The 25,946-nt window shown below is 37.2% G+C and overlaps 1 protein-coding gene across 2 annotated transcripts in view; it reads right to left on the bottom strand.

Moving 5' to 3' along the window:
- Positions 1 to 25,946, bottom strand: part of LOC108423776 (fibrillin-2) — a 108,267-nt gene that overhangs the window by 15,900 nt on the left and 66,421 nt on the right. For both annotated transcript variants that reach the window (XM_017691317.2, XM_037547621.1), the window contains 25 exons: positions 24,063 to 24,188; positions 23,312 to 23,437; positions 22,392 to 22,514; positions 21,643 to 21,765; positions 21,355 to 21,480; positions 20,956 to 21,078; positions 19,747 to 19,869; positions 19,463 to 19,624; positions 18,154 to 18,222; positions 17,590 to 17,715; positions 15,722 to 15,847; positions 15,285 to 15,437; positions 15,130 to 15,201; positions 14,904 to 15,029; positions 13,302 to 13,427; positions 12,750 to 12,875; positions 12,344 to 12,460; positions 11,131 to 11,259; positions 10,905 to 11,024; positions 7,359 to 7,484; positions 5,619 to 5,771; positions 5,461 to 5,526; positions 3,680 to 3,805; positions 3,100 to 3,219; positions 1,986 to 2,108 (listed from right to left, as the gene is read on the bottom strand). In XM_017691317.2, the coding sequence (XP_017546806.2) occupies positions 1,986 to 2,108; positions 3,100 to 3,219; positions 3,680 to 3,805; positions 5,461 to 5,526; positions 5,619 to 5,771; positions 7,359 to 7,484; positions 10,905 to 11,024; positions 11,131 to 11,259; positions 12,344 to 12,460; positions 12,750 to 12,875; positions 13,302 to 13,427; positions 14,904 to 15,029; positions 15,130 to 15,201; positions 15,285 to 15,437; positions 15,722 to 15,847; positions 17,590 to 17,715; positions 18,154 to 18,222; positions 19,463 to 19,624; positions 19,747 to 19,869; positions 20,956 to 21,078; positions 21,355 to 21,480; positions 21,643 to 21,765; positions 22,392 to 22,514; positions 23,312 to 23,437; positions 24,063 to 24,188 (3,036 nt within the window). The remainder of the gene's footprint in view (positions 1 to 1,985; positions 2,109 to 3,099; positions 3,220 to 3,679; positions 3,806 to 5,460; positions 5,527 to 5,618; positions 5,772 to 7,358; positions 7,485 to 10,904; positions 11,025 to 11,130; positions 11,260 to 12,343; positions 12,461 to 12,749; positions 12,876 to 13,301; positions 13,428 to 14,903; positions 15,030 to 15,129; positions 15,202 to 15,284; positions 15,438 to 15,721; positions 15,848 to 17,589; positions 17,716 to 18,153; positions 18,223 to 19,462; positions 19,625 to 19,746; positions 19,870 to 20,955; positions 21,079 to 21,354; positions 21,481 to 21,642; positions 21,766 to 22,391; positions 22,515 to 23,311; positions 23,438 to 24,062; positions 24,189 to 25,946) is intronic.

Raw genomic sequence — 25,946 nt, 5'->3', positions numbered from 1 at the left:
ACAGAAAGAGAAAGGACAGCAAAGAGAAAGTTGGATAGTGGCTAGTCTGTAAGTAATTGGGCAGTGACAATTCCTGTTACTTTCCTTCTGGATTCCACATTGGTTCTGGGTCCAGAAAAAAGGGGACTTTACTATTTGTAATTTTAGTTTTGTTAGATAGAGGCTAGTTTCACCATGCTAGGAAGATAATCTATAATTTTCTTAAACATGCTTAGTCCTTCATGACATATATGCCTTGAAATGCCTCTTCTTACATTTAGTTTAATTATATCTCATCTTTTGCCCACTAAAAGAAACAGTGAGATTCTGTAAAAGTTGAATTTCCAAACTTTCAATTGATTTACTTTTGATTCAAAAAGGCATTGTTTTTGCCATTATTTGACATCAAAACAAACTGAAAAAACTACAGATATAGAATGTTAATGTAAATGTAATTCAACAAACAAAATGAAGAAAAGCATATGATATGATTATATGAAAAGTCATGTGCTTGCGTACAGGTGAAAGTTACTATTTGTAAAAGTAATCCATATGCATCCCAAAAATATAAACAATTTTGTGTACTGTGATCAAGGCCTCAGTGGATGGCAATGTGTTGGCACAGTCTAATAATGCTTTTTAAGCATTGCCATGTGTTAATCATGGCTTTTTATACTTCTTCAAAGACGCAGAGCCTTTTTGCTCTAGGAGTTACTGTTTATATTGTTGCACATGGATTACTTTACCTCTAGCACTCCTAGTGTGAAACCCTTTTCTGAAATGTAATTCACCACATAACTATATAATTAATTGTGCAATTATACATACAGTTCTGTCCACCATTATCAGCACCCTTTTCTTTTTTATATAAAATTTACAATATCTTCATCAATAAATAAATATATATATATATATATATATATATATATATATATATATATATATATATATATATATATATATATATATATATATATATATATATATATTTTATTTTTTTTTTTTTTTCATTAGAATATTTCAGTGGATAAGTTAATAAACAAAAGTCTTTTCAAGATACTAAATATGAAATGGACTGTATTAATGACTCTTTGCCAGTCAGTTTAAAAAACACCACTTCTTCCTTTCTCTTCAACCATTCTGTTCTGCTTTTTGATGTGTGCTTTGAGTCTTTATTATGCTGGAAGAGTTTATGGCATTTGACTGACGCTCTTATCCAGAGCGACTTACAGTTTTGATCGTTTTACACAGGTAGGCAAAGGTGGTGTTAGGAGTCTTGCCCAAGGACTCTTATTGGTATAGTGTAGGGTGCTTACCCAGGTGGGGATTGAACCCCCATCTACAGCGTAGAAGGCAGTGGTGTTATCCACTACACTAACCAACCACCCATGACCCATGATCTTCAACTCAAATCTAGCTTCCTTACACTAGGAACCACATTTCGCTCTGAAATCCTCTCTCCAGGTACATTTTGGTAAAGATCAGTTGTGCCTTCTTGTATCTTTCTTTCAGCAGTGGAGACTTCCTTGGCCTTTACTTGAAGTCGTTCTTGGTTTAGTGTGCAGTACATGGTATGGGTTCAAACCATCAATCCAGACAGCTACAGGTCTATCTTTATCTCTCTGGATGTTACACACGTTTTTCACAGTTTGCACCAACCTTCAAAGACTTTGCTCATTGACTTTCCTGTTTGACCCAAGTCTTGAAGGTTCTTGACAGTTCCAGGAGCAAACAGATTTTGTTACATCAACATGAACATCTGTTCACAGAACAGAATTCAAACATTTCAGTGCAATTTATTTGGGTTTTCTTGGAACCGAATTCTCTTGGAATCAAATTAAACAGTTCTCAGTCGTTAAAATGTATTTTTATTTATTTTCATTAAACCACCCAACTGGTCATTTTCAGAGTGTAGGGTTGCGGCATGTTTACACTGAAATTAAGATCTGCACAGTACATTAGTTCTTGTATATCTGTCATAGACGAGGTACAAGTTGCTGACTCACCCTGGCACATTCTACCATCCTCTCGCAGAGTGTAGCCGGAAGGACAGGAACACTCATAGCCTCCAAATGTGTTGATGCAGCGGAATGCACATAGCAAAGGATTCTGCCCACATTCATTTATATCTGTCATAAAGATAAAAAACATATTTTTTAACTGTGACTGAGTCAGGAAAAATCTTCATTCCAGAAATGTTGAAAAACATAAACCATAGTATTTCTTATACACATGAGGTGCAGTCTGTAGTCTGTACTCTGCACACTGGATTTAAAACTGAAGTGACAAATTGGTTGACACTTAGCTTTAATTCAAGCATATTTACAAGTTCAGGGGTTCTCAATGAATTTGAGAACCTGACATCATCTTGAAAAATGTTTTGTTTTTAGTGCTTAGGTGTGACACTTTTGCACTCAATGACCCATACATGTGGTTAGAGAATGGGTATGCTCCCTACTGATGCACTGCAAGGACTGCAATGCAGCCATTTTCAGTTCCTGCTTGTTTCAGTGACCTTCAGTGCCTTCGCTTGTATCCGTCAGTGAAATGTAGGGTAACCGTGGTTTAGTTCTGGTGACTGATTCAATTACTTTTTTTGCCATGAAAAACTCCATGATTGCTTTCTTAGTAGGGTTGGTTTTTTGAGCAGTTCCCTTTTTTCTCTCTGTCCAAATTTGAACATCCCTGGTCAAACATGTTTTGTTACATAAGTTAACACATTCTCTACATTGAGCAAACTTTAATATGCATTTTTTTCTGCACTTTTTAATAATTACATAAATAAAATTCTGTAGAAATGTGTACTATTTAATTTTTACTAATAAAATTAACAATATGTATGTCTTAGAACTCAGAAGGCTTTTTTGCACTGCAATCTTTCTGCTCTTGAAATAAGCTGACAGTGCAAATTGTCTCTCTGTGTACTGAAGAACAGACTGCACTGCACAAGAGGCAAGGTTTACTGTGACCATTCAGCAAATGAACTCATACAGCAAATGTTAACTGTAACATTTGTGAGAATAAATGTTTGACTGTATTATGGTACAAAAATAGAAACATTATTCTACTTAAAATAAATAGATAAAAGAAAGAACAAAGTAAATGTTTGCAGTGTTTCACCTTCACATGTCATCATGGGCCCTGGTTCAAAACCCTCCTCACAGTTGCACTCGAAGCTTCCAATCACGTTATTGCAAGTGCCATTTCCACAGGGATTCCCCACTGCACACTCATCAACATCTGTTAGTACAGAAGGAAACAGTCAAGGAGGAAAGGCGTGTTATAATTAGAGAGCTAATTCCTTCAGTCTGCATTGTGATGAATTAAGAAATAACTGGAGCAAAAAAAAAACAACAACCACAATTAGCTTTTTATCGACTGAATAAATTTAATTTAAATCTAAATTTATTGGCTATGTGGATTATTATGCAAGCAGTTCTTTTAAAGTACTTTTGGCCTTGGATTTAAAGGAGCTCACCACAAACAATTCCCAACAATATTAGAGCTGACTTTCATAGAAACAGATGTGAAGACAACAAACTTCATTGCTTTGTACCCAGTAGAATGCTTTGCATGCACTATAACTTCTGTATGCTTCTCCTGGGGCTGTAGTTCTGAAAGGGAGTACTTTTAAAAGTGATAAATAAAATATAATAAATACTCAGCATAGAGAAAAAGCAAATAAACAGCTCTTTCTCACCAACACAATCAACTCCACTGTAGTTGAGTGTGTAGCCAGTAGAGCATTCGCATCGAAACGAGCCATCAGTGTTGATACAGTGCCCATTCTGACAGATGCCTGGGATCTCAACACACTCGTTCAGATCTGAACATTTTCCAGTAAGTGCAGGGACAAAAAGAGAAAAGTATTTAGTTCCAAACCTTGTACAAACAACAATTCTAAAAAGTTGTGACAGTTTATGAACTGCTAATCAAAACATAAAGCAGCAATTAGTCAATTTAGTTTGACCTGTATTAACCTCTTACATGGCCATGGGCACACCAGTAAGCCCAAAGTTTTATTATACACTTCTGTAACCTGACAACAGCTCAACCAGTTTGCACTGAAGTTCCTGTAGCTACTGTAGCTATAAACCTTAGCATGTAATAAGCCTAGAATTTAAGGGGTTCAACTATAAATAGTACAAAAATACAACATTTGCTGTTTTACTTAAGCAGTCCAAGGCCTTTGTTGTCCTACTTTGTGCTTTATAATGCGCCATAAGCTTTCAAAAGGACACTGCAGGTAGGCCAGTTTAGCACTCGTTGATTCCACAGCCATGCTGTTGTAACAGGCAGAATATGGCTTGCCATTATTATGTCAAAATAAGCATGCATGTACCTGAAAAAGATGTTGTCTAGAAGGCAGCATATATTGCTCCAAAAGGTATAAATATTGTTTAGTGTTAATGGGGCCTTCACAGATGTGAATGTTACCCATGCCATAGACACTAATACATCCTCTAATACACCACATACCATGACAGATCCTGACTGCTGTACTTTATGCTAGTAACAATCTGAAAGGTCCTTTTCTTTTTTGGCCCAGAGAAGAAGACAATTATTTATATAAACTTAACTTCTCAGACCTCAATAAACATTTACACTGTATATTAGTCCATTTCAGTTGCAGGTGCCAAGTGAGGTATCAAACATCACAGGCAGTCAATTGTGGTTTTTAGCCTTGCTGTTTACATACAGAGATTTTGATGATGTTATGCATAGCAGAGGGTAAAATTCTTGTAATCGTTCATTGAGGAACGTGGTTCTTAAAGTATGCACTGGGCACTTTCTTTTGGAAAGTAGAAGCATCTTTATTCCTTATTCTTGCTCATAAAGGCCTTTCTTGAATGCTGTTTTGTATATCTAAGCAAGACACAAGTATGACCTATTTAAGATTCACAGCATTCTTAGTTTTTGAAACATTCTTTAGGAATCAAGAAGGCAGGCTTTCAGAATGAGCGTACATTTACACAAAACAATGAAGTTAATAAAGCACTTTATATTTTGAGTTGTATAGTTGTACTGTTTTTTTTTTTAAATGGAGGATTTACAAATCACTGCTTTGTGTTTTTATTTGCATTTCACATACTGTCCCAATCTGTTTTTTAAAATGGGGGGTTGAATTAAGTATTCATGAAGTTCTCTGATTGACATTACTTGGAAAGAAGTCAAGAACAAGTTCAAGTATAAGGAACAACAAGAAGGATCAGTGATTAAAAAACAACATATAAAGAGAAGTAAATTGGTTCAGCAGTCCTCATCACAGCCAGCCTTTATCCTTCAGAAAGAAATGCACTCCTCAGGCAAAAGAGTTCATATGTATAAACCTTTATCTCTTAGCCAAGTCTTCATAAAATCACAAAATCTACATGTCTAGTGGGGCTTTTGCAAAATACATGGGATTCCTTGACTCAGAGCTGCAGCTCCATCTGCTGGACAAAATTCTATTACGCCGCATTAAAAGACTAATTTCTTTACCTACGCTTGTGTCTCCAAATCCTACAATGATCCCAAACCCGAAAGGACAGAGTTCCTGAAATCCAGCTGTAACAGAAATAACACGTGAGTAAACGTTACATACAAGCTGGTGACTCTATCATAGAACACCTGTGCAAAAAACAAAAAGAAAGAGGCACCATCTTGCTCTTTGGGACAGAGCTCGCAGGGGTAGCCCCACCCTTCTTTGGGCACAGTGCTACAGCAGCATTTGGCTTTGGTGGTGTTGAAAGCCTGTGGAATGGAGCATTTGCCGTTTTCAAAGCGGGTGAAGCAGAAGCTCTCTCTTGTGTCTGATTGAAAAAAAGAAAATGCAAGAATGTAATCTTAAGCCTGGTGCAACCTGACATTTAAAGCATGTGATGGTAGAACTAAGTGAGTTAGAGTGGCCCAGGAGCTGTTCTAATGATTTAACCAAATGAAAGCTCTGTGCCTAAGAAATACTTCAGTATTTTAACTTTCCATTTGAGGTATCTATGGCATAAGGTTTATCACCATGGAAAACATTTTCAATATGTTTCCCTGTACTTGGAAAAGAACACAAAATCTATTCACTATCTATTAGAAGTCTAATCTATTCTACACATTTCTGATAGAAGCCAATGGTGCTGAAATATACTGCTACAGATGCGGCAAACAGAGATTAAAGTTCAAAAATGCTCAAATATTCCTTTGAGGTCTATGTAAAGAAGGATTAAATAACTAAATGAGCCTTGGTGCGCTATTTTAAAACACTGAAAAACAGTGAAAATCAAATTTACACCCCAGATGTAGTCGAGCAGCTGATACATACATAATCTCCCAATTTATTTTTGTTAATCACGCCCCTAAAACCTCTTTTACCCACTCAAACTGCATCCAAGTCCACATTAAGGTCACTCTAACTTGTAACTGTGGTTTACTACACAGTATAGCTTTCTGCCAACAGTAAAATGAACAAAACTTCACTGTGTAGCCAAATGCAGTGGGCAGTCATTTCAAACAGGTGTTGTGCAAAATTCTGACTGCTCTTCTTATGTATGTCACATGAGCATAAATGGGACACCACAGATGACTGAAGACAGTCTCAGCTGATTGATTACATTTTGGATAAGTGAAAAATTGTGTAAAGTATTTTTTGCCTAAACATTCCTTTAAAATACGCATGCACCAAGTCAATGAAACAAGTATGATATAGTGGTCAGGCAAACATCAGTTTCTTTTTGAGCCTACTGGAAATTGACTCACAATAATAATATAATAATAATCCTTAAATGAGAACTTTTTACAAGGAATGGTACTGTGTGTCCCCCTGTATGTTCTACAGCAAAGGGACACCAGTGAGATGATTCTTAAATGTGCCTTTGTTCATTGATTTCCTTTACTGATGTAGCAATATGTAAGCCTCAGGGAACCAAAATCTGTGTTGGGTCATTCCATGTACAAAGAATGTCTAATAAATAACTTTCCAACGTCCAATAAGTGGCCGATGCATTTCATCAAACTTCTCTCCATTTTGTAAACTGGCCATTGTTGCTCGCACGAGCACAACCATCACTAGTCACAAGGATGATGTGGCTTATTAATACAGCACTCAATTTTAGTATATATAAATGTGTTACATTTTACATTCTGTTCTTTGGAACTTTAAAGGAAGTCGACTTAGTGTTGACCGAATGCCAACTAGTGATACATTTACACAGGGACACCACTAGTGGGCATAATGTTGGCATCAGTTGGGCTACATGTGTCATGCAGTATTTTCTTGCAGTAAACAGTAGATAATTATAGGTGTGTTTTTAAAGTTTTTAAGTGTGGGTCTAAGTTCATCACTCTCATAAAACACCCTTACGTAAAAAAAAGCATTTGTTTAAATTAGAGTGACAAGTGCGCAGAATTACCAAAACAGCGCCGTCCACTTTCAGAAAGCACGAAGCCTGGTTTGCAAACACACTCGAAGCTGCCCGGGTTGTTGAAGCAGGAGCCAAACACACAGATGTTGGGGTCTTCCTCACACTCGTTCACATCTGGCAGGGTCAGAAAGTGGAGCAGCTAGCCATCACAACTAAATGTAGAGCTATTTAGACTACTCTGTCACAGCAAAAAGTTCCCCTCTGCTCTTGGCGTAAACCAAGAAGGCGCAAACAACAGGAATATTTACATGACCTAGACACAGAGGCAGAGAAAGAGTCAACCAAATATGAAATGCAGGGAGAGGATGGATATGTCAGTACAAAGAGAGCACAGGAGAACAGCTTGCAAAGATGCAAAAGGCATATAACACAAACATATCCAAACGAATAAATTATTATGAATTATGAATAAATCAAATCAACAAAAGCAACAGTGAAGCAGTAAAAGTCTGCAGTTCCCTCACAACAAGGTGCAAAAAATCATGAGAGCAAGAGATCTACTATCATATAGGTGGTGGAACATGAGGCCATTGTTAGTTTCACTAGATTTCTAAAATGTTTTAGTTTTTTTTTTTTAGAATTTCTAGAAATATATTTCTAAAATTTTGTAGAAAGTGCCAGAACCTTTACTGCTGCAGGTGTACACAGTCTGTAAAAATGACAAACATGGCAGATTCAGAGGGGAATCAAATCACCAAGAAAAACTGGCAAAAACCACTAACCAATTCTGTATGAATAGTTATTCAATGGCACATATGCTCTCAATGTTTGAATGATGTCAAAAATGAAACAGAAGCAGAGATTTTGAAAATGACCTTATTTTCATGTTCACGCTGTGTTCAGATGATTTTACGTTCAGATTCAAGTTGAACTGAATTGTTAAAGGTAATAAACACATTCTAATGAGGCTTATTTATGTCCAGTCATATACTGTAGCCAGAACAAAATGCACTGCTTTAAATAGACAAATCGAATTAGGGTCAAATTCCAGCAAAAAATACAAATGTGATTGATTGTAACGAACTTAACATAAACATTTGTGATTAGTCATGATCAAATTACTTCAATCATTGACAAAAAGTTAAAAAGTAAATACATTTTTATATGAGGGCAATGATGAGTCTAATAAGTCCATACATGGGGCAACGAAATAATGCTTCACTATATAACCTCAATGTTAGTGCTATTCAGACAGGATTTTTATTTTTTTTTAAATACACAGAACATATGTGATTCACACAGGATAAGAAGTCAAGTTGCTGCTCAATTTATGCACTACTTTTACTCCACAAAAGAGTAGAAAACATAAAAATATTTGGCTGTTGTATTTTGTAGGTAGGGCAGATATGGGCTTGATTGGAGCCACAGAGAACAAAAGTAACACTTCTTTGAGTGTCTCCATATTTCTCTTTTTAGCAAAAAATTTTAGCAGTTTTACTGAAAACTCAATTGAACTGGGATTTAATATAACCTATGATTAATTCTATGGCTTGTTTCACAGTAAACAGCGCCAGAACATTTACTGTTGTGGGTGCACATGGCAGATTCAGACAGGAATTAAATCACCAAGAAAATCTGGTAAAAATGACTACTAATTCTGTATGAATAGTTTTATAATGGCACATATGCCCTCAATGTTTGAATAAAGCCAAAAATGCAATATACAACCCTAATTCCAATGAAGTTGGGACGTTGTATAAAACATAAATAAAAACAGAATACGATGATTTGCAAATCCTTTTCAACCTATATTCAATTGAATACACTACAAACACAAGATATTTAATGTTCAAATGGATAAACTTTATTGTTTTTTGCAAATATTTACTCATTTTAAATTTGATGCCTGCAATACATTCCAAAGAAGTTGGGACAGGGGCATGTTTACCACTGTGTTACATCACCTTTCCTTTTAACAACACTCAGTAAGCGTTTGGGAACTGAGGACACTAATTGTTGAAGCTTTGTAGGTGGAAGTCTTTCCCATTCCTGCTTGATGTACAACTTCAGTTGCTCAGCAGTCCGGGGTCTCTGTTGTCGTATTTTGCGCTTCATAATGTGACACACATTTTCAATGGGTGACAGGTCTGGACTGCAGGCAGGCCAGTCTAGTACCCACACTCTTTTACTACGAAGCCACGCTGTTGTAACACGTGCAGAATGTGGCTTGGCATTGTCTTGCTGAAATAAGCAGGGATGTCCCTGAAAAAGACGTTGCTTGGATGGCAGCATGTGTTGCTCCAAAACCTGTATGTACCTTTCAGCATTAATGGGGCCTTCACAGATGTGCAACACCCCTATACACACCCTTATACCAGCAGAGATGCTGGCTTTTGAGCTTTACACTGATAACAATCCTGACAGTCCTTTTCCTCTTTGGCCCAGAGGACACGACATCCATGATTTCTAAAAACAATTTGAAATGTGGACTCGTCAGACCACAGGACACTTTTCCACTTTGCGCCAGCCCATCTCAGATAAGCTCGGGCCGAGAGAAGCCGGCGGTGTTTCTGGGTGTTGTTGATATATGGCTTTCGCTTTGCATGGCAGAGTTTTAACTTGCACTTGTAGATGGAGTGACAAACTGTGTTCACTGACAGTGGTTTTCTGAAGTGTTCCTGTCATCCGTTACAAAATGATGTCGGTTTTTAATGCAGTGCCGCCTGAGGGATCGAAGGTCACGGGCATTCAATGTTGGTTTTCTGCCTTGCCGCTTACTTGCAGAGATTTCTCCAGATTCTCTTTTGATGATATTATGGACTGTATATGATGAAATCCCTAAATTCCTTGCAATTGCACGTTGAGAAATGTTCTTAAACTGTTGGACTATTTGCTCACACGGTTGTTCACAAAGTGGACCTCGCCCCATCCTTGCTTGTGAACGACTAAGCCTTTCAAATTCAAAATGAGTGAATATTTGCAAAAAACAATAAAGTTTATCCGTTTGAACATTAAATATCTTGTCTTTGTAGTGTATTCAATTGAATATAGGTTGAAAAGGATTTGCAAATCATTGTATTCTGTTTTTATTTATGTTTTACACAATGTCCCAACTTCATTGGAATTGGGGTTGTAAGCAGAGAAGCTGAAAATCCAACCAACTTTTAAGACTTAGAACCATGGAGGTGTGGAATAAACCCCCTGAAGATTTTAAAATCTTCTTTCAGTCTTAAAAAAAAACTAAGGAAGTGATAGCACAGGTACTTACCCCACGTCCTCATGCAAAACTCATCTTGTACAAACAGTACTATACTGGCACATTCAACCCTCAACATTTGAATGTTATCCAATACATAATGGAAACAAACAAAGATCCTTTCTGATTCACTTGCACTGATCAAACCTAATCTTAATAAACAAATTCAACAAATGCACTGAACTGTCTGTACAAAATTAGATTTGGAGCACTATGTTGGAAACATCTTGTGAAAAGTAAACATTGGCGTTCCAGATCTGAAACGAGCGCTGGAGGTCTTGTGTGCATTTGTGTCATATTGGCTGGACATTATAGGCAACGAAAAGTGGGACACATACCTACACAATGATCATTCTGCACAGTATAACCCTGCGGACAGAGGCAGCGAAAGGAGCCATCCAAGTTCTGGCATGTTCCAGGAGTACATGTTCCAGGTAGGATTAAACACTCATTAACATCTGCAGCCATTGAAGACGAGAGAGAGAAAGTTATTTTGAAATGTCTAAATACTGATGAAAAGTCAAGAAAATGATAAAACAATGGAAAAAACAGACAAAACCATACCAATGCAGTTCTTCCCATCAAGGGCAAGCTCATAACCTTCTTCACACAGGCACTGGAATGAGCCTGCAGTGTTGATGCAATGGCCATTTCTGCACAGCTGACCATATGGACCTGAACACTCATCAATATCTGCCAACAGCAAGCAGCACAAATCAGGGCACATTCACATTTTGGTAATATATTCAAAAAGATAATTTAACATAGCTTTGATATCTATCAGACAATTAAAATGGGGAGAGACCACATTTTGTTTACTCAATTTCTAATCACATCAGACATTAAGTACAAATGGACTGTTTTTAATAGTTTTGCCAGAGACATTTCTGAGGAGATAAGATATGCGATAATCCACTTGCATAAAAGGAGGGAAATGCAAAAAAAAAAAAGTAACTGATAAAAGTTTCCAAAACCAGAGTACATGTTATAGAGGAACTGGGACCTCAAACAATCATATAAGACCTGTTAGACCACAAAAACTGTCACCATCAAATAAACAGCACTTAAATCTTTCTTTTTTAAAAGCTACACTGCACTCTTGCTTCAGATCTGAAAAATCTACAGATATCTTTGTCCATCCTTCCACAGTGAGAAGACAACATAAAGCTATGAGACTCAAAGGATGTGAAAGCTTTTAACAAAAATTTATTAAAAAACTGAAAGCAAGCCTCCTGAAAAGAACTGAAACTGAAATTAAGGCATAGCATGGATGCACTAAATACTGGACAAACTGATACTATATTTATTTGCTGAGGCTTCTGTGTAATTTTCTGTTAAACATGTTCTCTGTTTTTTCCTGACACTAAAAAATTAATAACTTGTATACAAGAAAAAAATATTTGTGTTTTGACAAAAAAAATAAAGAAGGGTGGTCTCTGACTTCTTCACAGCACTGTATGCGTGTCTGTTTAGTTTATTTTTTTCTACAAGACAATGTAACAACTTCTAGCTGCTGTGACTGATCACATGATATCATTCAAATAGGAAAGAATTTGAATATTGGACAGAAAATGTTACTGTGAACATTTTGATTCACTCTTAGCAAGATGTTTTTACAGTGGAAACCCATATATATATATATATATATATATATATATATACACTTGGCATGAATTTATTGTCCTACATATTCTGTTGTATAAATTCAAGGCACTTAATGTAACTAGTGGCCTGAGTGTACCTGCACCAGAATCAATGCAATAACAGATAGTCTTACCTGTGCATCGGTTATTCAGCGTGAGCTCAAAGCCTGGGAAGCAAAGACAGTTATAGGACCCCACAGTGTTTTTACACGTGCCATTCCTACAGGGCTGACGGACACACTCATCAATGTCTGCAGAGGGGAAACAAACAACTTGCTTTCAAAAAGCCTTCATCAGATGTAATCAGTTATGAGCTAACAGTGAGAATGTTAAATATTTGCAAGACTATTTTGGGATAATATCAAAAAAAGCTCTATAATGTTTTCATCATTTTGCATGTTTATACACATTAACCCATTCATTTAATTTATTACCATTTAAAGGATACATTCATTTAAAATTTTATTAAAAAACTGAAAATAAGCATATATCCAAGTAAGGTCCAAGTAAGTCACCCTCCAAACAGAGTATTGATGTTACCCATGCACATCTTGCGGTTGGGGGTTGCCTTGAAGCCGGTGTGGCAGGTACACATGTAGCCTCCTTGGACGTCCACACACTTGCCATGACTGCAGAGGTTGGGGTTTTCCAAACACTCGTTGCGGTCTGCCCATCAGCGTTTATTTGTATGTGTGTATTGGGAGAGAAAGTAGGACAAAAAGTTGCCAAAGAACACACCAGCGGGCGACACTGAGAAAATAAGGTGTTGGCATGACCACAGTGGCTCTGGTATGAGAGACTAGCCTCAAAGTCTGCACACTCACACACATGAAAACTACTGAACTACAGGACATGCCATTAGAGGACGACACTCTACCTTATGTATTTTGATATTTAAACTTCAGTTCTTCTCTCACAGCTACATAACTCACACATAAGTTTCATAGTAGTAGCTTTAAAATTATTTACTGAGCTACAATAATTCATAGTAGTTACAAGCTGTGAGTGACGAGATGTGCATCATGAAAATGTCTTCAAGCATAGTAATGGCTGCATTTGAACAAACAGTCATAAGTCCTGAGTTTGGCTCACCTATACATGCTCCAATGGGTGAGAGCTTGAAGCCTGCTGAGCACTCACAGCGATAACTGCCTGGACTGTTGATGCAGTCTGCATTCCTTTGGCATAAGATCTCTGAACTGCTACACTCATCGATGTCTGCAGTACGCATGTGTGTATACACACACACACACACACACACACACAGAAAAAAAACCTTTAATTTACACTACAGTAAAAAACAACGGGGGGGGGGGGGGGGGGGGGGCAGTTCTATACTGACAAATATTTTTTATTAAAGAAACCTTCACATTTCTGCTCCTTCCTGTTTCAGCTTTTAGCTTTTTACAGTTCAGCTGAAAGCAGTATGAAAGCAAATGTTACTGCTAATCCCATAGGTCTTATCAATTGTAACAAACTAATGGGCCAGTTGTAACAGTCACTAACATGTATTACAAATCAATGCATAACGCAATTAATTCAATATGGTTCTGTGTTGTCTCTACAAAATCTTTCTAACCTATAGGCATAATGATGTATTCAATTAAATATATATGATTAGTGTCAAAGGTGGCAAATGTGTTTTTAACCAAAGTAGAAAAGCAAATATTAGCATAAAAAGATATATATTTTATTTACATGACATCTATAGCACATGTTTCATTGATCTGTGCATATAAAAATTCCAAAACATGTACTGTTTTAATTTTATATAGGAGGATATGGACTCTCAGGAACAAAAGAAACCAAGTTAGAAATACAAATTCTACATAATTCTATAGAAACGTGTATAAAAATAATGCTCAAAAACATTATACTTTTCTCAAAAATAGAAGCCTGATATGAGAAAATATACTGTTTTGCATGCTTTACTGGTCTCTAATTAGCCTCCTCAGTGGTTATTCTTGCAGTTTAATTCCTCTTCCTTGGGTTGGATCTACCCCTTTCCCCACTAAAGAGCTGTAATTGTTTTGTGTTGGACTCTGGGAGAGACCCCACAGCCATATAGCTTTCCTTTCGAGCTCTAAGCAGGGACTCCTGCATATTATCTGGAGACACTTGAAAGGAGAAACTGGTGTTCCCTGCCACGCTGATCAAGGGGCAACCACACTGTGCCCACGAGAGGATATTGGGTTGCGGCCCTGTGAGCAAAAGCTAAATGCAGTTCAACAGTGCATGTGGTGCTATCCAGGTTGGCAGATTAGGAAAAACACAAACAGACAGTGAGCTAATATTTGGAGAAGAGTGAAAAAGGGCTAAAAGGACTGTTGCCTTTAAAACCACTAACCACTAGCCTGCACCATTATGACGTTAAAGTCTATCACATAGAGACTACAAACTCTATATTTAGGTTTATGTAGAACAGATGCAAAATGACAGCTGGCTACTGACTACAGATGCATTTGATAAATATCAATCAAAATCAGAACTACAGTTTCAAGTTTCAGGCATTTAAAATGTAACAAACATCTGGTCTCATTTGTGAACAAAATAAATACATATGTAGTTTTACTGCAGGGCACTGCAGCTTCACTTTGCTGTAAATAGAGCTTTTTGGTTTAATATCATTACAGTAACAAAATCTTGAACAATAACTTTATAGCGTCCCTTAAATAGTTATGTGGGGCCACAAACCTTCACATATGAGAAGCACATCATTGTAGCTGAACCCTCTTGGACATTCACAGCGAAAGCTTCCAATCTGGTTAATGCACACACCACTGGCACAGATGCCTGGGATCTCCCGACATTCATCAATATCTGAAGAAAAGACAAACAATTAAACTTCCCAAAATACCTGTTTATTATGACACTGTCATAGGACATTGATGATACATTCCCTAAAAAGGCCTTGTCTTACCCACTGGCTTTCCAGTTTCAATGTCAATCTCAAACCCAGGTACAATATTTCCACAAAGCGTGCGAAAACCCTCTAAGGACAAAACAGACAGAGTTTTATTGAAATGAGTGTGCCTACATGTGTCTACATTACTCTATATGCCACACTGGACTCACCAGTGCCCGGTCTAGGGCATGCCTGGCAGGGTTTGTTCCAGGCTTTGCCCATGTTGTATGCACAGCAGCAGATCCGGTGTGTGATGTTGAAGGCCAACTCATTCTCGCAGGTGGTGCCATTGTAGTTGCGAAAGCACAGGCTTTTCCTCATGTCTAAGAAAACACAACAACAAGAACTTATGTACTCGGATAAGGAAGATACTAAAGCACAAATATCATCAAGAAATGTGACACAAAGCAACAATTACAAAGGCTAATACCTTATGTCAGCAAAGTTGTCATGTTATATTGAAAATACTAAACACTACTGAGAAGCTGGTTGTCCACTGTAGAGTATAGCGCTGATGCATGGAGCAGCTGCTGGACCATAAAATGTTGGACCGCAAAAACTGAACTTTTTAAACTCAATACAGAAAAGAAATGTATTTTCCACATACCCATGCAGTTATTGCCTCCATTAACTTGCATATACTCCTGAGGACAGACACAAGTGTAGTTGCCCAGTGTGTTGTAGCATGTCCCTGGACCACAAATCCCAGGATTCACCACACACTCATCAATATCTGAAACAGTAAATATACTAGAGTAAACTTTCTTATCTTCTTCATCTCTCTACACAATTAGGTGTCACACTGCCTCTTTGTGAATAGTGGCATAATATAGTTTTGTCTATTGTGGATTTTTTGTGTCAAGCAGCCAACCAAATCTTCTTCTTCTTCTTTCGGCTGCTCCCTTTAGTGGTCGCCACAGCGGATCATCTGTCTCCATCTTGCCTTATCCATTGCCTCCTCTACTTTCACACCAACCATCTCCATGTCCACCTTCACTACATCCAACCAAATCTGCTTGTTGATAACTAAAATCAAGTCTACGCCAGTTGTCAGTTATCTATCTTGCAATCTGCTTTGTAAATAGCATTTTTTACTGAATTACATCTGCCTGCAAAAAGCTAATTATTTTTATTATTATTATTATTATTATTTGTTGTTGTTGTTCAATATTAATTCACACAATTAAATTCAATATAATTACTTAACATTTAAGTGATAACAGTAATCTCCTATGTAATTCTCTGTTATGTTAGCATGTTAGCACCAAGCCTGCCACTGTGAATCACATTTTATTTATTCTATGTTCTGGCTTAAACTTGGACATTTGTAACTGGAATTTGGATAACATTAACCTTTGTGTGGTGTTAAAGTCTGTGGTGCCCATTTTGAATGTGTGTGTGTGTGTGTGTGTGTGTGTGTGTGTGTGTGTGTGTGTGTGTGTGTGTGTGTGTGTGTGTGTGTGAGAGTGGACAACTTGGGCAGGATACTGACTGGTTACAGCTGCTACAGGAGAACCCTATGCTGGGCACTTATGATATTTTACACATCTTGTGGTTTCACATGAATTGTTATGGCTGTATTGACTTAAAACAACAATAATGCGGTGGGTCCACCAGACCACTGAGTAACACAACACAAGGGTTAAATTTTATAGTGACTTCTTTAGTAAACACCAAAAATTAAAGCTCATCTTCTATCTCATTTGGAGAAGTCTGTTACTCTAATGAGAGCAGAAAATATTCCATTCCAGTGCAAAGTTACAGAGAGCCCAGTGACTGTATCCAGAAGTCTGAAAGGGTATAAGTACGAAAAGACTAATTTGGGAAACTAGTGTTTAAAAATACTCCAGTTTGCCTTGGACATAATTAAGCAACAGAACATAACCTCAAAAACCGTCATGTCCGTGATTTGACCAGGGGGCGTGCAGTAGATTATCACATAGTTAATAATGTCAAAAGTGGTGATCAATGGATTCATGCAGAATACATATTATGAACTGCTATTTCATGTGAATGCACATGAACAACCTATTAAATGTTAGAAATAGTTAATATTAGGACAGGGCAGTGTGGGGGTCATGTTGGTGTTTGGGCATTAGGCTTAGCTTTTAAAGAAATGTAAACAAGGGGCTGATCTGGGATCTGTCCTTAAGTTTGTGTTTGAAAGCTGCACACATGAGTATTGCTTTTTCTGGCAGCCAACAGCTGAATTACATGCAAAAAATGTCCCAGTTTCCAGTTTGAGACTGTACTGATCATAGTGCTTCTCTGGTAATTAACATAAATAACACTGACAAATATCCTGCTACGCCAGAACAATTTGGTAATGGTGCACTTTACCACACGCTTAGTCCTTTGGGCCAGTTTGAATAAATATACACCTAAATGAAAGTTTGCACAAAATAGTTCAATATTTAATTGTTGTGGAGCCTGGCTGTCTTCTCCCTACACACTTAAGTCAGCATACTCACTCACCCTCACAGATGCGGCTGTCTACGTTGAGGTAGTAGCCAGCTGGGCAGTCACACTGGAAGCTGCCAAAGGTGTTGACACAGTTTCCACCTTGGCACAAGCCTGGAAGCTCCTGGCACTCGTCGATGTCTGAGAAGAAAAGAAGACAGATCAACATCCTTCAGACCCTGCAGACATGCGTGCCAACAATGCAAAACAAGAGTGCAAAAGGACACTTCAGGCTTGTTCTGACATTCCAAATGTGAAGTCCTAGAATCTAATATCACTCATGTTACCAACACCTATTTTTTCCACTGCTGTTTAAATATTAATGTTGTTTTGCACACAACAGGAAATTGTTACGCTACATAGCATTTCACATCTGCAAATAACTATGTGCATTTAAGGCAATATTAACAGTAAATGTGTTACAGATACTACTGACACTGTGAAAATACAATACAACTGATGTCTATAAGGATTCACTGTAACCAAGTCAACTCAAGCATGCAAAAGGTCTATACAAGCAACGTGGACTCTAACTTGGTGGAAGCAAAATACTGTGGAATTTTAGTATTTAAAGGTCACCTTCCAGTATGATCGTAATTGGGTTGGGCCTGAATCCCTCTCCTCCAGGGCACAGTGTGTTATAGTCCGCTGCAAACACATGATTTTTGAAATCAATACAGGCTGGGTTTAAATACATCTTAGCAGTACTGAAAGTTCCTTTCCAAACTAAAATAATTTTTTCATTGTTTGGGAAGCGTTGTAACCATGCAGTTATTTCACCATAGCATCACATTTTTTTTACAAACACTGTATCACTCCACTGAGACACCATTGGTAAGCAATGAATTTGACAGCTGTAGCAGATGCTCAAGTAATTTGAACATTTTTACTTCTTACTTAGTGTACAAATGCAAAATGAACACTTTTAAAATCTCATTTGACTGAGTCTTGCCCAAGGACTCTTATTGGTATAGTGTAGGGTGTTTAACAGGCAGGGATTGAACCCCAGTCTACAGCGTAGAAGGCAGAGGTGTTACCCACTACACTAACCAACCACTATAGTACAGTATAGTATAGGATAGTATACTATAGCATAGTCAAATGCAAAAGCTTAAATAGCCCAAATTATATGTTGATATGTTGTTGATTTTATGAAAATAAGTAAAAATAAGCTAACACGTCCTGTACATGGAACACATTTGAATATTTCAATTTTAGAGCACATTTTCCATTTGTTAGCTAAGTTTAACATATTGAACAAAATTAAAATATGAAATGTGCCATAGCCTTTGTGCAGGTCACATTTTGCCTTTTCATTTTTTTCATTTTTATTCTGCCCCAATATGTTTAATTCAGCAAACAAAAGCTGTCAATGTGCAATTCTTTGTTCTCTGTAGAGAATGTGCACTCACTTTCACTTTTAGAAGATTAGAAGACTGTATGTATTTGGAAGATATTTTAAGCAAACATTGAAACATAACATTTTCAGCGTTAAAGGACTGGTCAGTGAGGTCTGGCTTAACCCTTAACCCTTACACATTATTTCTTACACTTAGTTCATTCAAACAAGCTGATTATTCTGTAGAAAGTACAGAATCTTAACTTTTAATTGACACCACTGTTTTGTTTATAAGTAGAAAAGGAAATATTTTTATTTTATTTGAATTTGGTGAAAAGTGTTATTTTGTGGAAAAGAAAATCATCTTTTACAGTTTTGCCATGTCTTTCATTGTTTTCAATTTCTGCAGAAAAAAGGTGGAAATGCAGACTTATTAATGTACAATGTCAGTCAAATGCTAATGTAATTTAATGCATAATTAACCATGTAAATCATTTTGTAATGATGTTTATATAAATTTGTAAATGATTGTAAATGAGGGCATCTCACATGTGTTGACAGGTGGGCAGAGTTCACAAGGATTTCCCCATGCTCGGCCAAGAGAGCAGCAGCAGGAAGAGCGACTGACCCCAACGCCAACCTCCACACTGCAGGCCAGGCTACCACGACCACGGGTCACCACTTCCAGGAAACAGCTCCCAACACGTGGGTCTGAGACAGGAATTCAGGAAAAGCAAAGCAAAATGAAGGCAGAAGGGCATTATAAACATGCCTTACAATGTCTACAACATCTGCATCCAATAACAACAACGCTCATTAAATATCATACGCACCAACACAACCAACTCCAGTTGGATTGAGTTCAAAGTCTGTCGGGCAGTTACATTCATAAGAGCCCGGTGTATTCACACAGTGGCCGTTCACACAGTTTATTGGGTCCAAGCATTCATCAACATCTACAGAAAAACACAGAGAACAGCCTAAGGAAACAATCCAAGAGACAGAAAGGAAATAAAGCAGAACATCTTTATTTACCAAAAACTACACAGAAGCCTCAACAACTAAACATATTTTTCTGTATTTCTTTTGTTCTGCTTTTCAATGTCATTTCGAAAGCCAAATCCAATATCCCTAAAACAAATTTAGACTCATCAGTCCGTAAAACACATTCAGTGATGTTGAGGTCCGGACTCCACCAGCAGCTTCTTTGTTTCATTTTACAATAAACACAATAAACTACTTGTCTTCTCATAGTGAAAGGATGAACAGAAGCAACTGCGGATTTGTTTTTCAAATGTGAAGCAAGAGTGGCGCTTCACTCTTAAAGGTGAAAGCCTTAAATACTCTTCATCTCATGGTGAACGTTTTGTTGGTCCGTGGTTGTTAGGAGTCCTATTTACTCAATAGTTTTTAATAATTTTTTAAATATTTTTTTTTTGGAATCTCTAGTTTTAGAAACTCTTGTTTTTTCACTTATTTTATTGATTTTTACTTTCTTTATGCACATGGTGTCACGATTGGCTCCTCCCAGTCCTGTCCATGTGCTTGTGTTTACCTTCCAGTCCTGTCCATGTGCTTTAGTTTTCATTGAATTCTTCCCAGTCCTGACCCCTTGTTTTCAGACCCTGCCCTTGATTACTTCCACCTGTGTCTTGTTTGCCCATTGTATTTAAGCCTTGTGTTTGTCCTAGTTTGTTGTTGGTCTTTGTATTCTCATATGATGTATTGTTTGGTGTTTGATCTTCTCACTTCCATTGTGTGTTTAGTCTGTTTTCCTTTACATCATGTCTGTATCCCGATCTCTCCATGTTGGTTCTCTGACCCTGGACTGTTTTGACCATGAGTATGGATTTGCCCTGAATAAATCTCAGCACATGCAATGCCTCATCATCGCTCCCATGCATTACATATGGATTATATCAAATCCATCAAAAAAAGAAATATCTCTTGGAAAATGAGTACCCAATGGCTGCTCAATTTAAAATGAAATAAACGAAGCATGGTCTCTTACACAGTGTGAGTGTGTAAAGTAACACATGTACCTGTGCAGTTGCCCCCTGATCTGGTCAGTTCGTAGCCCTCGTCACAGATGCAGCGGAACATTCCAGGAAGGTTTTTACATAAACCAAATAGACAGACTTCCTGGCTGGAGCACTCATCAACATCTGCACACATGACAGATTTGTATTAACACTTTTTTGAAAATGTATATATTTTGGGTTTTTTTTTACGTTTCCTACTAATTGATTGTAATTATACAAACTTATAAGTTGCATTTGTGTTGATTTTTAAACTGAAAAGTGAATCTACACTTTGAGTAGTAGTGTATGAAGTCCAATATTATCCTAGACCAATGCTTAACCAATGTTTTTTGTGAAAGAAATTAACACCAGAGTAAATTTCTGGAGGTAATAGAGGTGCTTGTGTGTAAAAGGGATCACCTTGGCAGGCTCTGCTATCAGGGGCAGGAGTGAAGCCCATCTCACACTCACAGCGGTAGCCTCCTGGGATGTTCAGACACTGGCCATTTTCACACAGTTGAGCATTTTCAGCACACTCATCTATGTCTGCATGAAATTTCAGAGATGACAAGTTAGTTCAGCAATGTAGTCAGTTTTTCATGCCTTTTCTTTATGTCTTTGATTTTTTATTATTTTTACTATCAAAATAGTAATAAAGAAAAAGACTGAGAAAAAATACTCATAGTTTTACCCCCGTGTATATCTTACCTGTGCAGGTGAAGCCATCTCCTATGAAGCCCTCTGAGCAGGCACAGCGGAAAGAGCCTGGTGTGTTCAAGCATTTAGCATCAGGGCTACACTGGTGGGTACCATTGGTGCACTCGTCCAGGTCTAGGACAGAAAAAAAATGTCAGGTTAGATACCTGCAGGTGAAAAAACATATTGTAGCTACATAATTTTCCTATAGGCACATAGTTACATGAAAATGTTTGAACACCCCCAGTCAAATTACGTTTTGTTGTTTTTCCAAGTGAAAACAAGTTAGCACATCTTCTGCATAGGACAAACTTACATAAGTCATTTCCTGTTAATTAAATGCACAATTTCTATTTATTTATGGAGCTTGATATACTGGAAAAATACAACATAAAATATGGAATGTAATTTGACATGGTGTGATCTGACATGGGTGCCCAAATGTTTGCATACGACTGTATATGACCGCTTCTTCAATTATTCAAGATTTGTACATCAACATGATACTATGGCAACCGTGTTTTGTGAATTTTAAAGCCACATTAATGTATCTGAAATTTTTAGAGAAGAGTTTGGAGTTCATAGAATAAACATACCAATCAACAGTTTCTGTCTCAAAAGTATATTTTGCCCTCTCTCTTTATACATTGTTTGTTTCAAATGAAAGCTGTGGAAGTCCCAGTATGTGCAGTCCCATAGAAATTGCTGAGAATTTAATTCCTGGTTGAAACTGCAACAGAGTTAATGCAGGTAATGCTTACCAACACATTTCACTCCATTGCCTAGCCATCCCTCTCTGCAGGAGCAGCGGAAGCTTCCAGGGGTGTTGACACAAATGGCATGCATGTCACAGTTGTGGGCATCAATTTGGCACTCATCAACATCTATAAAAGACATGCATGATTTATCTGTCAGAAATCACCATTATGCCTCCAACATTTACTAATGTATGGCTCATTATCTTCCAGTGTACACTAGGGTTTAATATCTGTAGAATACATTGGAAATACTTCACCAGTTTTAATTTATTTCCTGCTAACAGCAGAAAACGTTTCATCAATCAACAGAATACAGATACCCAAATATTATATATGTGTGAGAATCAATCTTACATTCATGAACACCTATCAAAATAAACATGACTTTTTAAGCATGGTTATTATTTCCTAATAAAGCAAAGAGTTTAATGTAATGAAACAGTATAATACAAATCAACAAAATTCCAGGACAAGATATTACAAAACTGTAAATATCTGAAACTGATGCCTGCAACACATACCAAATAGGAACATTGTAAAATATTCAAAAAAACACTTTAAAACATGAGGAAATCATGTTTGAGTATAAACAGAACATACAGGTAATGGCTACTTCTTTATAAGCAAGGATAGGTCGAGGCCTTCCACTTCACCAAAAATGTGTCTGCCATGTTGTGAATAATGTTATTCATTGAAGAACTGCAAGGACTTCACGTATTTCACCCTCTATGGGCATAATATCATCAAAAGTCTCAAAGTAATGGTTATTTCTTTCTGGAATTTTATGCTTTATGTTCTGTTTTATCTATTTCATCAGTATGTTATGCTGTCCCAAACTTGCCCCACATGTATCTCACCTATATGTAACGTCAAATTATGCTACACATTAGTTATTCTGACATCTTAGACCTGTCATATCTCACCTGTGCAGCCAGAGGAGCCTTTCTTCACAGAGTATCCGACGGCACAGTGGCAGATGAAGGAGCCTTTGGTGTTCTCACACTCTCCAAACATGCAGATGTTGGCATTGAGCTCACACTCATTGACATCTGGAAGAATCACACAAGCATGCAGTGATCCTCCTCCAAGCCCCAAGTCAAGACACTCAGCAGAAAAAAAATGAAGCCCTGGCTAAGTATGGCTGACAGATGCTGTAGAGAGCGTCTGATGACAGTCTTGCCAGGAGGAATGTACAGTAGGACAGTAGGAGTTGAGGCTGAATTTTTAGGATATAGAAGGAATGCCAGTGTCATGGGCACATAAATAAAGTCTAGATCAGAGATCTTTAACTGTGGATCTTGACAACAGTTTCCAGTCCTGGATTTTGGCATCACTGGTTGTTAATTTGATTGTTGAAGTAACCGTCACCTAGTATCACACCTACCACTGATTACTGGATTTTAGAGTTAAAAACCTCTGGGCTAGATTGTTTTTATTTGTGGTTAGATTCATTGTACAGGACAATTATTTGAGAAATAAAAAAGAAACCTACACTGCATGTGTATTTTTTATGTGTCATCTACTGTTACACCCAGCTTTTCTTTTGATGGTCAATGAAGTACTTACTTTCTTTTCCTTACTTTCTTTGCTTATGTATACCTTTTTACTTCATTATGTCATTCAGTTTATTGTGAAAGACAAAACATTTCAAATACTTTCAAACCCAATATTTACCTATACATGTTTTTGTGTCCATGGAAGACATAAATCCATCAAAGCAAAGGCAGTGGTACTCTCCAGGGACATTAGTGCACTGACCACCATCACATATATCAGGCTCTATCTCACATTCATCCATATCTGGAGAGAGAAAGAGAAAAAAGAGAAAGAGAAAGACAGAGAGAGAGAGAGAGAGAGAGAGAGAGAGAGAGAGGGAGTAGAAAAGAAACAGGGAGAAAGCAACAGCTGTTCAGCAGCTCCTTACCGTTCCATCATTAAATTCACGTCCATATTTAAACGTTTGTTTGAAGTGTGTGTGTGTGTGTGTGTGTGTGTGTGTGTGTGTGTGTGTTACCTGTATATATTCTAGAATGTACTCACTTCAACCTTTAACATTCTCCTATCATGACTCACATGCTATGAATGCCTGTAGTTATGGTGCCTTTAACTCATGCTAATGTGTTCAGGGAATAGAGACAGTGGAGGTTTAGAGAACAGAACAATCACTTCTGGCTTTGTATGGAGAGTGGACATTCATGGTCTGTGGCACTGGCACTCACCCTTAACCTTAGCTTAACAATTAGAGATGGCAAAATGCCACTTCTTTTTTAAAACTGATACCAATATTGAAATCTTGAATACTGGTAAACAAAATTGGGCGTAACAGGGTAGAAAATAACCATGAACTTTTTCTACAGATGAATTTCTGGATTTTCAGGCATTAGTAATTTATCATTTCAACAAAGCATATCAGGCTACATTTTTGCTCAGGGCAAAAGCAGGCAGGGGTAGTGACATGCCTTTAAATAATAGTTACGATGAAGTTTACTTAAAATGACTACTGGTTTTGTTTTTATACTTCCAAGTTACTTTTTGCAGGGAATGGTAAGTAAAATAATCCCATTATAGTTTAGAAGAAGAAATTCATAATCTGAACTGAATTACTTTCTTTGAACAACTACCCCAACACTGTCGGCCAACACAGACACCATCGGATATTTTGCTTTAATACTATTAAGCTTTAAAAGGAGCAAACTGAAGAACTTCACTTAAGATGAGCATCTAAAGTAAGCTGTCATACTCAAACTACTCAAACACTCCACCATGGAGTCTTGTTGTCTATGCAAATTGGATAGAAGACTTGATTTTAATTACTTAATTTGATTAGTTGAACTAGATATACTCCTAATATGTGCATATAAATGACCTTGGTCAACTGACTTGCATACTGCTCCCTATAAAGCTCTTATCTACTGTAATATCATTGTAAATGCAAAGTGATTTTGCGAGCCACTCCAGAACATACTTTAACCCTGCTTACGTAGTATTAGCTATGCCATGCTGTTAGGTGGGAGATTTTGAGTCAGAAGTGTGGTTAGAACTCTCAAGAGTGTGTGTGATCTCCACCAAATCACATTATTTGTGTTGCGTACAACAACCAGAGTAGGAGATTCACCCTTTGAACAGGTTGACAGAGATACCTTTTATTTCATGTACTTACAGCAGAGGAATTGAGTTATGAATCATATTGGCAATTAACATTCAATCCTATCTTGGAGGTCTATGTTTCATGCAGATAAAGCACACAGACAGTCTTAGAATGAATGGCATGAATTTGCTATGCATTTTTGGTATATGTGTTCTTGTGTATACAAGTATGATAATAAACTGTAACTTTCAAGGGTATATACTGTGGACACTTTGAAGGTTCGATGTTCAGACTGACTTTGTTGAATCCAGAGTGTTTTTGTACACAATTGTTCACAATTGCAATAATGACTCTTTCAGCACTACATTCAGAGAGATGTTCTTTTTTTCTTCATATGCATTTCCTTGCATGCTTTTGTATGATTGTACTAACCAACATATGAAATTAGAGCCTTTGAGTTCCCATTTAAA

The sequence above is a fragment of the Pygocentrus nattereri genome, chromosome 18 (assembly GCF_015220715.1).
Source record: "Pygocentrus nattereri isolate fPygNat1 chromosome 18, fPygNat1.pri, whole genome shotgun sequence".
Classification (NCBI taxonomy): domain Eukaryota; kingdom Metazoa; phylum Chordata; class Actinopteri; order Characiformes; family Serrasalmidae; genus Pygocentrus; species Pygocentrus nattereri.
This window is presented reverse-complemented; position numbering and strand designations above follow the sequence as displayed.